This window comes from Grammomys surdaster, unplaced genomic scaffold (assembly GCF_004785775.1).
Source record: "Grammomys surdaster isolate TR1022 unplaced genomic scaffold, NIH_TR_1.0 123288, whole genome shotgun sequence".
In the NCBI taxonomy this organism is placed as follows: domain Eukaryota; kingdom Metazoa; phylum Chordata; class Mammalia; order Rodentia; family Muridae; genus Grammomys; species Grammomys surdaster.
The window spans coordinates 1-18372 of record NW_021618582.1 but is presented as its reverse complement, the minus strand read 5'-3'; the positions used below and the strand labels follow the sequence as shown (position 1 = coordinate 18372).

Below are 18372 nucleotides of genomic sequence, written 5' to 3'. Positions count from 1 at the left end.
CCTGGAAATGTCCAGTCTAAATGTGTGCTGTTTTCAGTGGGAAAGGGGGGAGTTGCTTTCTGTTTGTTTGTGTGTGTGTTTGTTTTTAAATGGGGTCTCACTGTGTGGCACTGCTGGCCTGGGACTCCATGTAGACCAGGCTGACCTCAAACTTCTGTGTGCTGGAATTAAAGGCATGACCCGCCATGTCTGGCTTCATGTTTACTAATGGCATCTTAGAAACAAAGTCATTTGACAGCATATTTTTTTTTCACATTTCCTAATAAAAAAATAAGCATTCCAGCTTCCTAAGGGACACTCTGTAACCTAAAACTGCTGCATAATTATCTCTCTTTCCTATCCAGATGAGTTCTCCCTTCACCTATATCTGTGTTAGGAGGGTGTAAATAATTGAATTGTTGTGTTGTAAGATACTCACTAGATAAATTGTAGAATGAATATACTGGATTATTTTCTGTAATACTTTATTTCCTAAAATACAGTGATGTCTGCAAAATCGAATAAACCACAGCTTAGAAAACATTTTAGTGTGCTGCTCCATCTGTTTATTTTTTTGGCACTACTTGTTGGGTTTGTCTTCTCACAGATTCTATTATGCAAGGATGGAACTCGTAACCTAGAGCTCTGCTAGGCTCTGAGCTGTGTTCACAGTCTCTGATACCAAGCTGACTTCTCCATTCTGTGTTCTTAGGATGTTATCAACTCAATGGTAACAACATTATCCGTGCTTATTGTGTCTGTGTCGGCTCTAATACCAGAAACCTCAAAAATGACAATCCTTGGAGGGGTAAGTGGAAGTTTTTTAGGTTTCTTCCAGTTGGATCAAAATGCAAATTAATTTGGAAATCTGTCAGGATCCCAGACTGCCCTACAGCACCTACTGACTTTATAATTTGTGTGAGCAAATACATTGCCTGATTAGCATAGATAGACAGGGTTTCATACTGGGATCCACCAAACAAAGAGGTCCCTGCATGTTTCTTACAGGGCTATACTAGACAGAATCTGCTGGAATCAGCTACCACTCTTAGCTCTGAAAAACCTGATGTTAAACAAGCAAAGAGGCATGATCATTTCATAGTTCCCCTTTTGAAAGGACCCATATCACTGTTAGGTGAGACAGAATATTCCCATAACTCTTCAGATGCAATATAACAGATTTCCTTACTGCACAGGATATGGTAGGAACCTTGCAAACCAAGGGTTATTCTGAGTACTGCCTAAAGAGAAGCAGGCCAACCTAGACAGACTTATTTCTGGCAAGCAAGCCCAAAGGGAAGAGGGCAGAGATGTCGCTGTACCTCTACCTGGTTTCTCCTGAGATTTGGTCATCTGACTTTCCTAGGCTCTAATCTAGAGAGCTGATTTAGAAGTGTCTTCCTTGCTCCTTTCCTGTTCTTCCTTAGCAAGGGACACATAGAACTGACCTTGATCTGCCATGACTGTCAGAACCCTAGGTTTCAACTCCTGTAGGCACTGAACAACTTTGTGAGAGATTATCAAAATTGTCTAGATAGGAGGTATGCTGAACTAACAATCCCCCACCCCCAGTTGTTCTAAAGACAGCTCTTGTAGGACCCTGAAGGGCTGCTATGCCCTGGCTGAGCCTTTCCATATGCTGCTGTCTACTAAGTAACATTCTGCGGTTCCTTTAGGATCAAAACATCCTGACCAATACATGGTGCCCCAAGAAGGGAATTTATACTTTACATCCTATTGCTCCCGAGTTGAGTTCCTGTTTTTTCCTGAGTTTGTATTTTTCCTTCCCTGGCTTGGTGTATATATATTGAACCTGCTCAGTAAAAGGTTTAGTGTTCTCTCACAACGGATGACCCGAGTCTAAGTATTTCTTTAATCCCCCAGGCCTACGCCCAAGCTCAGTACCCCAGGCAGCGCCAGAGCTGTCAAGTGGAGGTCCCACCGAGATCGGGAAAGAGAGGAGAACCTGACAGGATCGTTCCTGGAAGGAGCCAGCTGGCGGGTTCAGAGAGTGGAACATATTGGAGAAGCAGAGCAGGATCAAACTGAAAGCAGCACTATGAGAGTGTGATATTTGAATGTGCCATGGGAATTGTGAGTTCCTTTCTGTGAGTATTGGCACAGGCTGATGCAGGTAAGGAATCCTTGTATGAGGTGGATAATAGCTCCAGCTCTGAGGATGAGGAAGAAACTCTAGAAAAGGAAATAGCTTATTTAAAAGAAATATTAAAGAAATGCAAGGTCTGAAAGGGAACGGATTGAAAAGGAGAGCGACCACCTAGTAAAAACCCTTTTGTGGGCTCTCCGGAGGCCACTGCTCCTCCAGTATATGATGAATGCTCCCTGAAGGATTGGTGGGTAGCAGAGCCATCCCTAAGAAGGGGGTGATTTTTTTCTAAAACAGGTTCCAACTATGTTTACTGTGTAATGGAAGTCCCTCACCACAGTGGCCCTGGGCAAATGCTTAGGCAGCAGGTGCCTTTGTCTTTTAAGGAATTAAAGAGCCTTAATGAAGCAGTTTCCTCCTATGGGGCTTTGGCACCCTTTACTTTGGCAATTCTTGAGTCCTATAGCACCTTTAATTTAACACCAGGAGATCTGGCAACAACTATGCTGTGTGACGTTGAGTGGGGGAGACTATTTACTGTGGAGGGGAGACTATCAGGAGCAATGTGTTAGCTTGGCAACATTAAATGCACAGGCAGGGCAGCCTCAAAGAAATTTGGAAATGCTAACTGGATCAGGACAATATGCTGCTCTTCATCAGCAGATTCATTATGATCCTGCCATTTATGCCCAAATTGCCACTGCAGCCATTAGAGCCTGGAAGGCCTTGCCTAATAAAGCGGCTGGAGGTCAACTATCCAAGGTGGTCCAGAGACCCTCCGAGCCCTTTGAAGAATTTGTGAATAAACTACTCCAGTTAGCAGAAAAATTGTTTGGGGATGCTGATACTGCCATGCCAGTAGTAAAACAGTTAGCTTTCGAAAATGCCAATAAATGGTGTAAAGAAGCCATTAGACCACATAGATCAAAAACCTTAGGTGATTGTATTAAAGTTTGCAAGGAAATTGATGGAAGTTTTATTATGGGACAAATACTCGCAGCTGCCGTGCAAAAGGGATCTATCAAGAATAAAACTTGCTTTGGATGTGGCCAAGCTGGACATTTTAAGAGGGATTGTCCAGGGAACAAGGAGATTATGGGTCCTGGCCTGTGCCCTCGATGCAGAAGAGGCCATAATTGGAGTAATGAATGCAGGTCAAAAGTCAGATACTGACGGCTGCCCTCTCCCGGCTTCGGGGAAACGGGCAGTGGGGTCCTTTCTGGGGCCCACAAACAAAAGTGTACAGAGCCATGAACACCACTATTACCCCTACTCCAGATAAGTTTGTGCCTCAAACCAACCCCTTTATGTCAAAGACCTTGTCAGAGGTACCCCAGGAAGCACAGGATTGGACCTCCACTCCTCCACCAGAGCAGTATTGACACCTCAAATGGGCCCTCAGGCATTAGGTACTGGAGTGTATGGCCCCATCCCTTCAGGGAGTGTAGGCCTTCTCCTAGGATGCAGCAGTGCCTTGTTGAAGGGAATTAGGATCCTTCCGGGAGTAATAGACTCAGATTTTACTGGGGAAATTAAAATTATGGTTACTGTGGATAGGGGAGTTATAGTTATTCCCCAGGGAGATAGAATTGCTCAGCTAGTTCTCTTGCTGCAGTTACCCACTATACATGCTGCAATTAAAGATACTAGAGGTGATGAAGGGTTTGGATCCACAGGGACTGCTGCCTTCTGGGTTTCTACCCTCAAGGACCACCCTACCCTTACCCTTTCGGTTGATGGAAAGCCTATGAAAGGAATTCTGGATACTGGTGCAGATACTATTGTGATATCTAAAAGATCTTGGCCTAGTAGCTGGTCCCTGGATAGGTCCTCTTCCACCTTACAAGGAGTGGGGACAGCTGCCACACCCCTCAAGAGCAGTAAGATCTTAAAATGGCAAGATGAGGAAGGACATGAGGGATGGTTTCAACCATTTGTCTTGGAACATCTCCCCATTAGTTTATGGGGTTGAGATGTACTTAACAACATGGGAGCTGTCTTCTCAACCCAACCAGTTCAGGGCATGATGAAAAAGCAAGGAGATATTCCTGGGAAGGGATTAGGGAAATATTTACAAGGAAGACCCCATAGTGTTGCCGAAGGATGTCAGATAGTCAGACACCATAAAGACAAGACTGGAATAGGAAATTTATATTAAGGGTCACTGTGGAGCCTCCTAAACCACTACCAATCACGTGGAAATCCAACGAGCCCGTGTGGATTGAACAGTGGCCCTTATCTAAGGAAAAAATGGAGGCAGCTCATTTATTAGTACAAGAACAACTTTTGGCCGGACATATCATCCCATCTACATCCTCCTGGAATACTCCTATATTTGTTGTTAAGAAAAAATCAGGAAAATGGAGATTATTACAAGATTTAAGGAAAATTAATAAAACTATGATGCCAATGGGGGCTATTCAACTTGGATTGCCCCCACTAGTTGCTATTCCAAAAAACAATGGCACATGTTAGTGATAGATTTGAAGGATTGTTTCTTTACCATGCTCTGGCATCCTCAGGATTGCGAACGCTTTGCATTTAGTATTCCCTCAGTCGACTTTAAGGAACCATCCCATAGATATCATTGGGTGGTGCTGCCCCAAGAGATGATAATAGTCCCACCATGTATCAAGTCTACGTGGTGTCTGCTCTTCAACCATTAAGGAGAAGACATCCATGCATGTATATAATTCATTTTATGGATGATATTCTACTTAGAGCTAGGGAAGAAAAAGAGCTTTTGAGGCCTATGCCGAACTGCAAAATGACTTGCAAGCCGTTGGGTTGGTTATTGCCCCCGAGAAGGTTCAAAAGAATTTCCCATATCAATATTTAGGACATGAATTATTACAAAAGGGAATTCGACCTCAAAAGTTACAAATTAGAATAGATACTCTGAAAACTTTAAATGATATCAAACATTGTTAGGAGACATAAATTGGCTAAGACCTTCCTTACAATTAAGCACAGGACAGTTAAAACCTCTCTTTGATATTCTTAAGGGGGATGCATCACCCACTTCCCCCAGACAATTAAATGAAGAGGCCAGGGAATGCTTGAAAATGGTACAGGAAGCTCTAGAACAAGCTCATTTAAATTATGTAGACTATTCAAGGAAACTGTTATTTGTGGTTTTTGCATGAAAACATTCCCCAACGGGTGCCTTTTGGCAGGAGGGCCCTATTTTATGGGTTCACTTGCAAGCTTCACCCTCCAAGGTTGTTTTGTCTTACCCACAGACAGTGGTTTCCTTGTTGCTTAAAGCCCATAAAGTAAGCCTACAAACATTTGGTAAAGAACCAGACATGTTTATTACCCCTTATAATAAGGATCAGATCCAAATTTTATCTCAAAATTATGTTGATTGGGCCTTGTTTATTTGTACCATTAATAGCCAATTTGATAATCATTATCCAGATAATAAGTTGTGTCAGTTTTTAAAGCTCTATCCTGTGGTTTTTCCAAAAATTATTTCCAATCAGCCCTTGAATCAGGCTCACCCAGTATTTACTGATGGATCCTCCAATGGTAGGGCTGCAGTTGTTTCCCAAGGTAAAGTTGAGACCTTACAGATGACCAATTACTCTGCACAATTAGCAGAGCTAAAGGGTGTACAATTGGCACTGTCTTTGTTCCCAAATGAAGCTTGCAACATATATACTGATAGTGTATATGTTTCTCAAATTATGGAACCCTTGGAGACTGCATCTTATGTGGCACCTATGCCTTCAATTTGTTCTTGCTTACTGCAGGTGCAAGCTCTTTTATGGCAGTGAACTTTGCCTGTGTTTGTGAGTCATATTTGAGGACATTCATTGTTGCCAGGCCCTTTGGCCCAAGGTAATAATAAGGCTGATTTTCACACCAAACAAATTTTGCTTGCCTTAAATTTAGTCACTAATTATGATAAAGCTGTTGCTATGCATAATAAATTTCATCTTAATGCAAATTCCTTAAAATTTCATTGTGATATTACCAGAGAACAGGATGTTCAAATCATTACTCGCTGCCCTCACTGTGCTCAGTTTATCCCCTCCCCTAATTTGGGAGAGAATCCCCGAGGTCTTGCACCCAATGATATTTGGCAAGTGGATGTTACACATGTTTCCTCGTTTGGGAAATTACACTTCGTCCATGTTACCATTGATACCTTTTCTGGTATGATTTTTGCCTCGGCTCACAGTGGGGAAAAAATAAAAGATGTTAAGAACCATTGCCTACAGACATTTGCCTATTTTGGGGTTCCCCACCAAATAAAGACTGATAATGGCCCAGCCTATGGTAGTGTGTCCTTTAATAAATTTTGTGACGAATATAATATTACCCATAAGACCAGGGTTCCTTATAATCCACAAGGCCAGGCTATAGTGGAAAGAGCACATTTAACCTTAAAAAATTATCATGAAAAAACAAAAAGGGAGGAGTTCACCTCACCTCATGCAAGATTATCCTTTATTTTATATATTTTAATTTTTTTATTAGTGGATAAGGATGCATTGTCTGCAGCAGACAGACATTGGAAATGATCCCAGAAGGCACTGGACTTAGTGAAATGGAAAGAATTGTCATCAGGTATATGGAAAGGCCCTAACCCTGTATTAGTCAGGGTGAGAGGTTCTGTTTGTGTTTTTCCTAAAGATGCTGAAAGTCCTGTTTGGATTCCTGAGCGTTGTGTGCTCCCTGTCACTATGCAGCCTTACCCAAGTGGATATCTATTGGAGCGTTGTGATGAACCACCCAGTTTGGATGTCAATGGGGATAAGCAGTTTGATTTGACAGGTCATATCTCCCACCAAGACTACTGGAAAAACTGCTGCTAATTCTTAGAAACCAACAATTCCTTTATGTTAATATTAATGTTACTTGTGTGCAGCCTCTTTATGGAGAGAAGTTTCTAGCAGGACTCAAACTGGCCGGAAGGCTCCTTAAAGGATGGGCTAGAGGTCCTTGTCTCTGGGAGTCCTAGCCTTTGGGGCAGCCACAGCAGAATTGATATTTCTTTGCCACCTCCACAGACAGCAGATCCAGTCCCAGGCAGTTACTAAGCAGGTGCTCGTGTTGTTGGCACGAGAGAACCCTTCTGCCCGGGTTTGCCTCAGCCTTTACTGAGAATAGTTAGTCAATGACGGGCAACTTCTTTGCAGTCCTCACCTACCTAAGACAGGGGCCCTGAGGCTGGCAGGGATTCCCAATGACGGTAATTGGTATTGACAGAAGGTGACCTAAGACAGACGCTATTCGCCTATAAAATAAAAACGGGGGACCTGTAGGACCCCAAAGGGCTGGTATGCCCTGGCTGAGCCTTTCCATATGCTGCTATCTAAGTAACATTCTGCGGTTCCTTTAGGATCAAAACACCATGACTAATACATGGTGCCCCAGGAAGGGAATTTATACTTGACATCCGATTGCTCCCCAGTTGAGTTCCTGTTTTTTCCTGAGTTTGTATTTTTCCTTCCATGGCTTGGTGTATATATATTGAACCTGCTCAGTAAAAGTTTCGGCATTCTCTCACAACGGATGACCCGAGTCTGAGTATTTCTTTAATCCCCCAGGCCTAAGCCCGAGCTCGGTACCATGGGCAACACCAGAGCTGTCAAGTTCTGTCTGTCTACTCTTTCAAAAGATGAGCCAGTCAAAGGACTCAAATTCATTTGCTTATCTATTCTCTCATTCACTCATCACTTAAAAGTTGACAAAGTGGAGTTGTTCCCCAGCAGAGTGGCCAGGAGGCGTTTGGCCACCTAGCAGAGGGACTGGAGCTTGTATGGCCTGAGACAAGCTCTGTCTATAAAATATGCATTGAATTTCAGAGGTTTTATTCTCTCTCCAAAAGAACAACATAGAATATTTCACTAATAACTTTTATGACGGCGATGATCTGTAAAGGGAATGCAGCCAACTATAGATAAGCCATTAATGGAGCACTGCCCAGCCCAGGAGAGAGAGAACTGCTACTCCTCTCTGGCAGTGGAATTACACTTTGCTTACTTTCCCTTAAGCTCAATTTTCTTTTCCTCGGGCCTGCTCAGACTCCCTGCCTTACATGGATGGTACCCAGCCTTTGAAAGTTCCCTCTGGAGATTCTTATCACTCCACTTCTACAAAAGTCATATCATAACTATGGTCCCTAGGTCTTAATCTCAAGCTGCTGCCAGCACCAGCTCTTTCCCCAGACAAGTTTGGTGATAGAAAAAGCAAAGAGCTGACCAATGGAGAGAGAAATGTGGGGGTGATAGCTAAATAAGGTCAGTAGGGCTTTAAAGAACCCACACATGCTCACAGGCCAGTGCAAATCAAGATGGAGAGGCAACTTGCATTCCACCTCAGGGTTAGTGAGTTCTGCTCACTGCAGCTATCTTGTCCTTCACTGTGGGTGGGAATGGGGGAAACTCAGCCGTGCTCTCTAGCCTCCCTCCCCACTCTATGGTGGACGCTAGCACAGAGAGTAGGCTCCCTACACAACGGGCAGATCCCTGAGAATTTGCATGGCAGAAACTGATGACAGTGTCTCTGTTTGCAGGTGTTTGGTCTCCTGACAGTAATATGTACTATTGCCGATTGTGCCCTTATGTGCCAGAAACTTCAGTTAAGGCCACACGGACCTTATCAGAAAAGGTCTGCTGATGACATAGATGAAGGATAATATTTTTTGTACTCATTTTTACTAGTTATTAAATTAATTCTTTAAACTTCCATATATTTTCTGCAGATCTCATTTCAATGTGAGTACCGGCTAGTTTCATGTCAACTAGACCCAAGCTAGAGTTCATTGAAAAAGGAGTATCTCAGTAGAGAAAATATTCCCTCTTGGCAGGCCTGTGGTCATCAATCATTGATGATTGATTTGGGAGAACCCAGCTGACTGTGTGGAGTACACTTCTCTAAGGTCTTTGCATCATCACCTGCTTCTGGGTTCCTCCCTGAAATTCTGGCTCTCATTTCCCTAGAGGATGAAGTACAAGCTGTAAAGTGAAATCAACCCTTTCCTCACCAAGTTGACTTTTGTCATGCTGTTTTATCACACACTCTTAGCCAATGTGTGAGCTTGGCAGATTTCTGGACCCTGTTGCCCTTGACCAGCCTCACGGTGTATGGCTCCGGGTTGGAATCTGGCCAGGTATATCCACTAAATAACTCCAGAACCTCTTTTCTTTGGGTTGGATGGCAGCATCTCCTGGGGATGTGGTTGCTGGATCTTGAGTTTTCAGGCTAGGCCAGGTGCCTTTGTCCCACAACAAGGTCAGCAGACTGCTAGGTTAGGTAGCAGCCATGAAAAACAGGTGCACGCGGGACTGCCAGCCGTTGAAGCCAGTCCCCCGGCGGACCATCGGTCTGCGGCTCGACCCAGCCAATTGGAGGGGCAGGGCCAGCCTGACATAATCAGGCTTGGAACCCACCATGAATCCTGCATCCACCAGGCGTGGGTCCAGCCGCTCAACTTCAGGACCTCGAATCTTGGATGCTTCCTCCCCTTTGGAGTCACAGTTGTATGTTGCCTCTGCTGCACCTCACCGGAGACCTTCAGTACCTGGAACACCAACCAGCCAGGGACCTTCAATACCTGGAACACCATCCCGCCTGGGACCTTCAGTACCTGGAACACCAACCAGCCAGGGACCTTCAATACCTGGAACACCATCCCGCCTGGGACCTTCAGTACCAGGAACACCAATCAGCCAGGGACCTTCAATACCCGGAACACCAACCAGCCAGGGACCTTCAATACCCGGAACACCATCCCGCCAGCGATCTTTTGTACACGCCACACCATCCAACCAGAGACCTTTAGTACGGGGCACATCATCCACCAGGTCCTTGCAGTCAGTGCACAGAGATCGCAGTGCAGACAAATTACCAAAGAAACACACCCAGCAGGAGAATGTGCCGCCAACTCGACCGCTCCAAGGGACTAAGAAACCTGAAACAGTCAAAACACAGGCTGAGAGCCAGGACAAGGAAGTAAAAAGATTCAGAGAGAGCTTCTGGTATTTTTGTTTCTCAGCCAATGGGATGTTGAAGATCTTGAGGATGGTGAGCAGGAGCTGCCAGCTGATTAGCTGGGTGGAGGGAGGGTGGTGGGTGGAGGTGGCTTCAGAAGTTGAGTACGAAATTGCTGCTTCTGCAAAGTCTCCACGGTTCCCTCTACCTCAGTTTTCTGACCCCTATCTTGTATCCAGCACTTTTTTTTTTTTTGGACATTGTATTGCTATGTAGTTCTGGCTGGCCTAGAGCTCACTATGTAAACCAGGCTAGCCTTGAACTCAGAGATTATCTGCCTGCATCTGCCTCCAGAGTGCTGGAACTAAATACTGACCCACCACGCTCAGTATCACACATCATTTCTCAGTCCTAAAGGTTTCCCCTGTCCTCCTCCTTTTAGGGTTTCCCCTCACAAATCAAAGTAGGGAAACACTGAGTAAATAACAGCGTTGTAATCTAGCAAGCACAACCGATAAGAGCGGCCATCCAGAAGAGCCAGTCAAGCAGCGCACAAGAGAAAAGAATTCAGGACAAAGGGAAGAGAGGCAGACATTTAAAGTTAATGTCAGAATGGGGGAGTGCTCCCAACCGTTCCTGACAGAGAGAGGACCTGCGGATGGGGGCACAAATCTTCTGGGAAGGAAAGTTTCATGATCCAAACTGAGCCCAAAATAGAGAGACTCGAAGGGAACAATGCACAAAACAAAGGAAAAGCAAGGGGCCTGTAAAGTGGCTAAGTGTGGAAAGCCTGCTAGGACCACACCCAAAGACCAGACTGCAATCCCCAGAAGTCAAGTGGAGGAAGGAGAGAAGCATCCCTTGCGATTATCGTCTGACCCCCACATGCGCCCACTCCTGTAACCATCTCCTCAAACACAAACAAATGGGTGTTAGTTTGTTATTTTAATTCTAAAACGATCTTTCCCTAAAGTATTTCTTAAAAAGTGAATCAGACCCAGGGTTGATTTCAGGGTGAACGCTTTCAAAGCATAAGATATCATTCAGATGATGTTCAAACTTTATTTATTTTTATAGAAACAAGCATTGGGGGATGATTTGCTTTGCTGAAGACTGAATCCTGGCACTTGCATTTGTAAAAAAAAAAAAAAAAAAAAAGCTACCACTGAGCTATGTCCCTATCCCCTCTTGAGTGACGATTAAAAAATAATAATAAATATAAAATAATAAAATATAAAAATAAATAAAATATAAAAATAAATAAAATATAAAAATATAAAATAATAACAATAAAGTTAGTCAGACACTGACATCAAAACTTGATCAGGTTTAGAAAAAGCAAACAAAATAGAGATCTCACAGAACCAAAGCAAAGATTAATGTACAGGTCCAGGATGATTAGCAAGTGTGACAACACGGGATGGATCCCAGAATGGGAAAAAAAGGTTACCATATTAAAAAAAAAAATCTTTATTTTTAAAGCATATATCTCAAAGAGGAAAACAAGGGTGATTTCCTATTAGAGCTCCTAAAATAAGCCACCATATTATAAGTAAAATGTTATGAGATTAAATCAAGCAGTGTCTGAGAACATGTGAAAACATGTACATTTGATGCTGATGCCCAGGAAGGAGGAGGAGGAGGAGGAAGAAGAAGAGGAGGAGGAAGAAAAGGGGAAGTTGGAAGATAAGCATAGAGGTTTCACTGCCATTCTAAAACTAAACATCTTACCCAGAATCAGCAAGGTCTTTCGTTAAGGTATCACAAGTATTCTTATTCAAGAGATATAAGAGAGGGGATGCCTTCCAGTTAGTGAGTGCCTTTCCGGGATGACAATCACTCCAGAATTCCTCATCATGATGGAGGAAAGGAAATGAGACTGTCTGAAGATCTATTTCTTTCCACTGGCACAATCACAAATCTGAAATCCACTGGGAGATCATACAGAACAAAATAACTTAGCAGGGTGGCAATCAAATTAGTAAACTAAAAAGCTTTCCTATAATCAACTAAAATGTAAGAAACCAAGCCAGTGATGAACACCTTGATTGAATCCCAGCATTTGGGAGACAGAGGCAGACAGATCTCTGTGAGTTCAAAGCCACCCTGGTCTACATGGCAAGACCCTCTCTCTAAAGCAAAATCAAACAAGCAAAATCAAAAGGAAATGTTTCTCTTCACTACAGTCATCAAGACGATCAATATTTAGCAGAGATGTAAAAATAAAAACCTAAATCAGAAGAAAACTTCAAAACCTTCCCAGGGGAGAAAACACACTAAAGTAACAATTTGTTATGGATTCAAAGTTAGATGAAATCCTAATGAAATGCCCCCAGGTTTGATGTAGAAACACAACCAAGATACACGTGGGTGTCATAAGCAGTCTGAAATGGAAAATGAGAGCATTGGATCAAGCAGGAACACTAGTGAGCCACCCTACCATATGGAAAGCACTCTGGAGGCTGGAGAAATGGCTCAGCACTAAAACTGGGGTCAGATTTCAGCATAGGTGGCTCACAATCCCCTATGGATCTGACAGCCTTCTCTGGCCTCTGTGAACACACACACACACACACACACACATAACAGAGAGAGAGCATTTTTAAAAGAAAAGTACTTTAAAATTAAAAATGTAATGAGAGAATAGTTTGGAAAGAGATACAAATACATCTGAGAATAGGAGATGACAAAGGTGGCAATTAGTCGAAGTCCAAGCATCTTCCAGGGACTGACTGAGATAACAGTCTGTTTGGACAGAAAAAAAGCCTGAGGTTCCACCTCACAATTCCAGTCAAATTCAACATCTGTTTACTTCTATATTTACTGGTAAATACTTGGATTTCCTTCTAGAAATACAGACCAATAGTTGAGATCTCTCCTGAGGAGACAGACTTGCTAGGAGTGGTGACTGTCACCTCTAATCCCAGCACTTAGGAGGCAAAGGCAGACAGATCTCTGAGAGTTGGAGGCCAGCTCATAATAGTGAATTTCAGGCCAGCCAGGGCTGCATAAGGAGATCCTATAAACACAGAGAAGGACTAGGTCTGGATAGAGAAGAAGGAAGAAGTTTAAGAACTTCTTTGGTTACCAGGCAGTGGTGGCTCACGCCTTTAATCCCAGCACTTGGGAGGCAGAGGCAGGTGGATCTCTGTGAGTTCCAGGTCAGCCTGGTCTACAAAGGGAGTTCGAAGACCGCCAGGGTTATACAGAGAAACCCTTGAGAAACCGACTACTGTTCTGTGTCCAGTCTTTATTATTTGCATATATTTTAACATCTCCATGTATTATTTAATTTCCAAAACTGCTTTTAAGTAAGGCTGGGAATGTAGCTCAGTAGTAGGTTTGCTTGCCCAGCATGATGAAGGCCCTGTGCTTGATCGCTACCACTGAAAAATTAATTACTTAATTGAAAATTGTACATTGAAAAGTAGGAGTGTAACTCAGTAGTAGAATGTTTACCTGCATACACCAGGCTCTGAGCTCACTCCTCAGTACCACAAAATAAATAAGTATATTAACTTAAGACAATATTGAAACCAGAATATTCAATGGCAAACAATCCAGGCACATGCTGGAAAGATGGCTCTGAAGAAAAAGTGCTTGGTGCAAGGCCTGACCTCGTGAGGTCAGACCCTCAGAAGCCACCCAGAGGCTGCATGAGGTGGGATGCAGTGTGCAATCCCAGACTTCCCGCAGTAAGACGGGAAGCAGAGACAGGAGAGTAATCTTGAGGCTTGTGGGCCAGCTAGCCCAGAGTAGGTGGCATGGCAGGAACAGCAAGAGGCCCTATGCCAAACAAGGTGGCAAGTGAGGCCCGATATCCGAGGTTGACCTCTGATATTACATGCATACCCAAACCCTCACATATAAACATGTACGCAGGAACATACACATGCACACACATACACATATACACATACACACACATGAATGCACAAACACACATTTTAAAAAGGAAACTATTGCAATATCATACAATTAAATGTAACAAATGTTGCCTGTTCATAGTTGCTACTGGGAAATAGCTGTTTGCATTGAACAAACCTGTTCTCTCCTTGCAGTGCATGACTGCAACCTCGGTGTTTTGTTTCATCATTGGCGGTGCCCAGGACATGTTTGTAGCCATCATGATTCAGGAAACCTGCATCGTTTTATTTTTCATCATAATCTATTTGGTAATCCTTCAAAACACGATGACCTGTATCCACTGGCCTCTGCTTGTAAGTTACTCATTTTTGTAACTCAAATGTAAGCTTTCCCCATAACCCCAAGAATAAGCCTCCGGGAAGACAATGAGTTATCTAGACAAGTTCAAGACAGAGCAGTGTACTGGTCCCAGGAGAGAAACCACCCAAAGCCTAGAAAGGTCCCTTGGACTTCTCTCTCAAGGGGTGCAGTGAGGATGGCCCCTGCCTTCCAGAGTTTCTATAGCTTTGAGATGTGCATAGAGACAGCATAGTACTTCATACCAAGTACCACCCAGGACACAGGGTCCAGAAAAAAAAGCAAACTCCCATACCTCATAGCTAGCATAGGCCATTCTCTGCTGTACTGGGAACTATCCTATCAGGGCTCTGCTCTCTTCCACACGTCACACCTTTGTTTGTTTGCGTGGTCATGGGGATTGAATCTATAGCCTGTGTTCTCCATGTGAGTCCTCTACCACTGAGCTGCATCTCTGTCTCTTAAGACTCATTTTTTTTCTTTTATGTGTCTGAGTAGTTTGCCTGCCTGTGTGAAAGTGCACTTCAAGCAGGCCTGATGCTCCTAAAAGCCAGAAGATGGTGCCAGATCCCATGAAAACGGACTTAATTGTGAGCCACCACTTGGGTGCTGGGAATCCAACCTAGGTCCCCTAGAAGAAGCACCATATGTTGTTTACCACAGAGCCATCTCTTCATCTCTCTCCTTTCCTCTCCTCTCCTCTCCTCTCCTCTCCTCTCCTCTCCTCTCCTCTCCCATTTTACAGTTTATTCATTTCACTTATATGAGTACACTGTCACTGTTTTCAGACAGAAGAGGGTATTGGATCCCATTACAGATGGTTGTGAGCCACCATATGGTTGCTGGGAATTGAACTCAGGACCTCTGGAAGAACAGTCAGTGCTCTTAACCGCTGAGCCATCTCTCCAGCTCCTGCCTCCCTCTTTTTTTTTTTTGAAACAAGTTCTCAGTATGTTTTCCAGGCTAGCCTTAAGACCACTCTGCTGCACAAGCAGGTCTTGAACTTGAGTTCTTCCTGAGCAGCTGGAATTACAGGCCTCTGCTCCCAAGCCCTGCCTCAGTTCCTTATTATACATTTTTTCTAACATTAAAGGCCACATATGTTATAGCTCCATAGATATGTAGAGAGGGATATATATATATATATATATATATATATATATATAAATATATATATATTTATATATATTTATAACATGCATATAGTAAAAAACAGCCAATAGAAATACTAACCTCTTCTATAGTGTTCTAATGAAATTAAACCTATTTCTACAATGTCCTTGTCAATACCTTTTATCATACAAACTCATATCTCTGAAAAATAATAGCTATATCCCTGAAGATCCCTGTCAATCAAAAAGAAGTGTTCAAAAGTGTCCATCCTAGAGTGGATAATTGACCAGCTTAAATGTTTTGAAGTTACAGACTCATTCAAAGCTGACCATTCTCAACTCTGCATTGCAGGATCTGATCAACACTCTCATTTCAATGGCATTTCTTGGAATAGTTGGCATACTAGTCATTGGAGAAAAAGATATAGAGGATCTGCTGTATATTGGTGGGGTAAGTAGAGGCCTTCATGATTCTATTTAAGGCCAGTGTTCTAGGGCCAATGAGACGGTTCAGAGAGTAAAGGCACCTGCACCAATTCTAGTGACTTAAGTTCAAGCCCCCACACATAGGATAGAAGAGACTGACACACTCCTCTACTTCAACCTCCACAAGTGCACCAAGACACCCACATGCACATCCTCATCCACACACAAATAAAGTAATACAAACATTTTAATTGAGAATAGTATGAGTATTTCAGGACCCGGAAAAGGGAACTTGAAAGTCATCGTAATGTCATTAACAGAACAGAGAAGATACATTTATTTTCAATTGTGTGTGTGCATGTGAGTGTGTGTGTGAGAGAGATAGAATGTGTGTGAGTGTATGTGTGTGTGAGAGAGAGTGTGTGTGTGAATGTGTGTGTGTGAGAGAGAATGTGTGTGAGTATGTGTGTGTAAGAATGTGTACATCCATGCAAGTGCCTGAGGAAGTCAGAAGAGGACACTGGATCCCCTGAAACAGGAATTAAAGACATCTGTGAGCCCCCACATGGATCCTGGGAACCAAACCTGGTTCCTCAACAAGAGCAACCAGTGCTCTTGACCACTGAGCCATCTCTCCAGACACCCTTCTTTCTTGGAATTACTTCTTCAAATGATGTCAAGTTGGCTAAACCCTAAATCCATGGAACTCCATTTTAAAATGTTTTCTCCAAATAAGTTTCTTAATCTATAAAACAACTTTTACAAATAAAATCTACTACGTACAAAATATTGCAAGAAAAAACTAGGTGTCCTAGTTACCATTCCACTGCTGTGAAGAGACCCCATGACCAAGGGAACTTACAAAAGAAAGCATTTGATTTGGGACTGGCTTACAGTTGCAGAGGATGAGTCCATGGCTATCACGGTTGGGATCAGGGCAGTAGGTAGACAGGTACTGGATTAGAGCAAATGGCAAAGAGTTTATATACGATCTTCAGGCAGTAGGTAGAGAAAGGAAAAGAAAAGTCCTTTTGAAACCTCAGAGCCCGCCCCTAGTGACACACCTCTTCCAACAAGGCCACACCTCCTACTCCTTCTTACACATTCCATCAACTGGGAAACAAACATTCAAGTGTATGGCCCTAGGAGGCCCTTCTCATTAAAACTGCTTTAGTATCGCTTTGGGTTTTCTGGATGACAGAACTAAAAATAAAATACAGATATAAAATACAGATATAAAATCTATTAAATACAGATATAAAAGAAGAGGCGAGAGAGGTGGTCAGAATTGAGTAACTCAGCTTGTTCAAGGAGGGATTCTGTCTAGGTGGAAAGACCTTGTGTATGTCCTGGACCTGTGGAGACATCTCTTCAGTGTTCTTTGTTGTTTTATAAATAAGGAATCTAATCCAGCCCAGCCTCTAACTTGCTCTGTAGTTAAGGATGACCTTGAACTTCTGATTCTCCTGCTTCAGTTCCTCCCTCCTCCATGCTGGATTACAGGTTTGCACCACCACCCTCGGTTTAAACAGTGCTGGGGATCCAACCCAGGGCCTTGTGCATGCCAGGGCATCATTCTGCCAATAACAATTAAGTTACAAACCCTCTGACTTAATCTTGGAACTTTCAGGTTTAAGACACCCATGTCTTTAGGCTGACGTTAGGTACTTTTTCCTGGTTCACAAGGCTTAGATAAACTGAGTCTCAATCCTTATCAAAAGAAAGGATGCAAGAAGTAGCCAATCGAATGTTCGAAGAATGGGAAGAGTAAGGGAACCGGACTTGGTTCAAGTTTAACAGTGTGGGCAAAGTTAATCAAGAAAAGAAAACAGTTTGAGGCAGTGATACCTGTTACTGAGCATGATGGTCTGAGTTCAAGCCCTGGGATTCAAACAATGGAAGGATAAAGTCAACTTCTTCCTGTTGTCTCTGACTTTCACACATGCTGTGTCATGCACAAGACCGCGCACACACACACACACACACACACACACATACACACACACACACAGAGAGAGAGAGAGAGAGAGAGAGAGAGGAGAGACAGACAGACAGACAGAGAGACAGAGACACAGAGAGACACACACACACACACACACGAAAGAAAAGAATGAGGGCTGGAGAGATAGCTCAGTGGTTAAGAGCACTGACTGCTCTTCCAAAGGTCCTGAGTTCAATTCCCAGCAACCACATGGTGGCTCACAACCATCTGTAATGAGATCTGATGCCCTCTTCTGGTGTGTCTAACTACAGCTACAGTGTACTCATATACATAAAATAAATAAATCTTAAGAAAAAAGAAGAATGAAGAAAAAGAAAGAAACTTAAAAAAAAGAGTTTAAGTCCCTGAAATTCGTTTTAAAATTGGTGACTATTTATTTGTCAACCCCACTGGATTGTGCCAAGCTGGAGTTGGGCTCTTGGAAAAGAACCCTTTCCCCTGAGAAACTCACTAGGAAATTGTCATCAAGTAGCCCAGAGGGAAGCATTTATGGCTGGAATACCAGGCCCTACAATCCCTGGTCTCAATACAGCAACTCATCAACTGAGCTTGGTTCTGTACTGACTGGGTCCCCCACA

General features: G+C 43.1%; 2 protein-coding genes across 2 annotated transcripts; both read left to right on the top strand.

The window, feature by feature from the left end:
• Positions 1–691: 691 nt before the first annotated feature.
• LOC114636273 (chemokine-like factor) lies at positions 692–8735 on the top strand (the record flags this gene model as incomplete). Its single annotated transcript, XM_028784456.1, has 2 exons — positions 692–787; positions 8613–8735. Coding segments are annotated over 2 exons (219 nt in total), but the record flags the coding sequence as incomplete, so codon positions are not given.
• Positions 8736–9490: 755 nt separating this feature from the next.
• Positions 9491–15817, top strand: LOC114636271 (protein SPT2 homolog; the record flags this gene model as incomplete). The annotated part of the gene is made up of 3 exons (XM_028784455.1): positions 9491–10123; positions 14092–14250; positions 15719–15817. Coding segments are annotated over exons 1-3 (891 nt in total), but the record flags the coding sequence as incomplete, so codon positions are not given.
• Positions 15818–18372: the final 2555 nt, after the last annotated feature.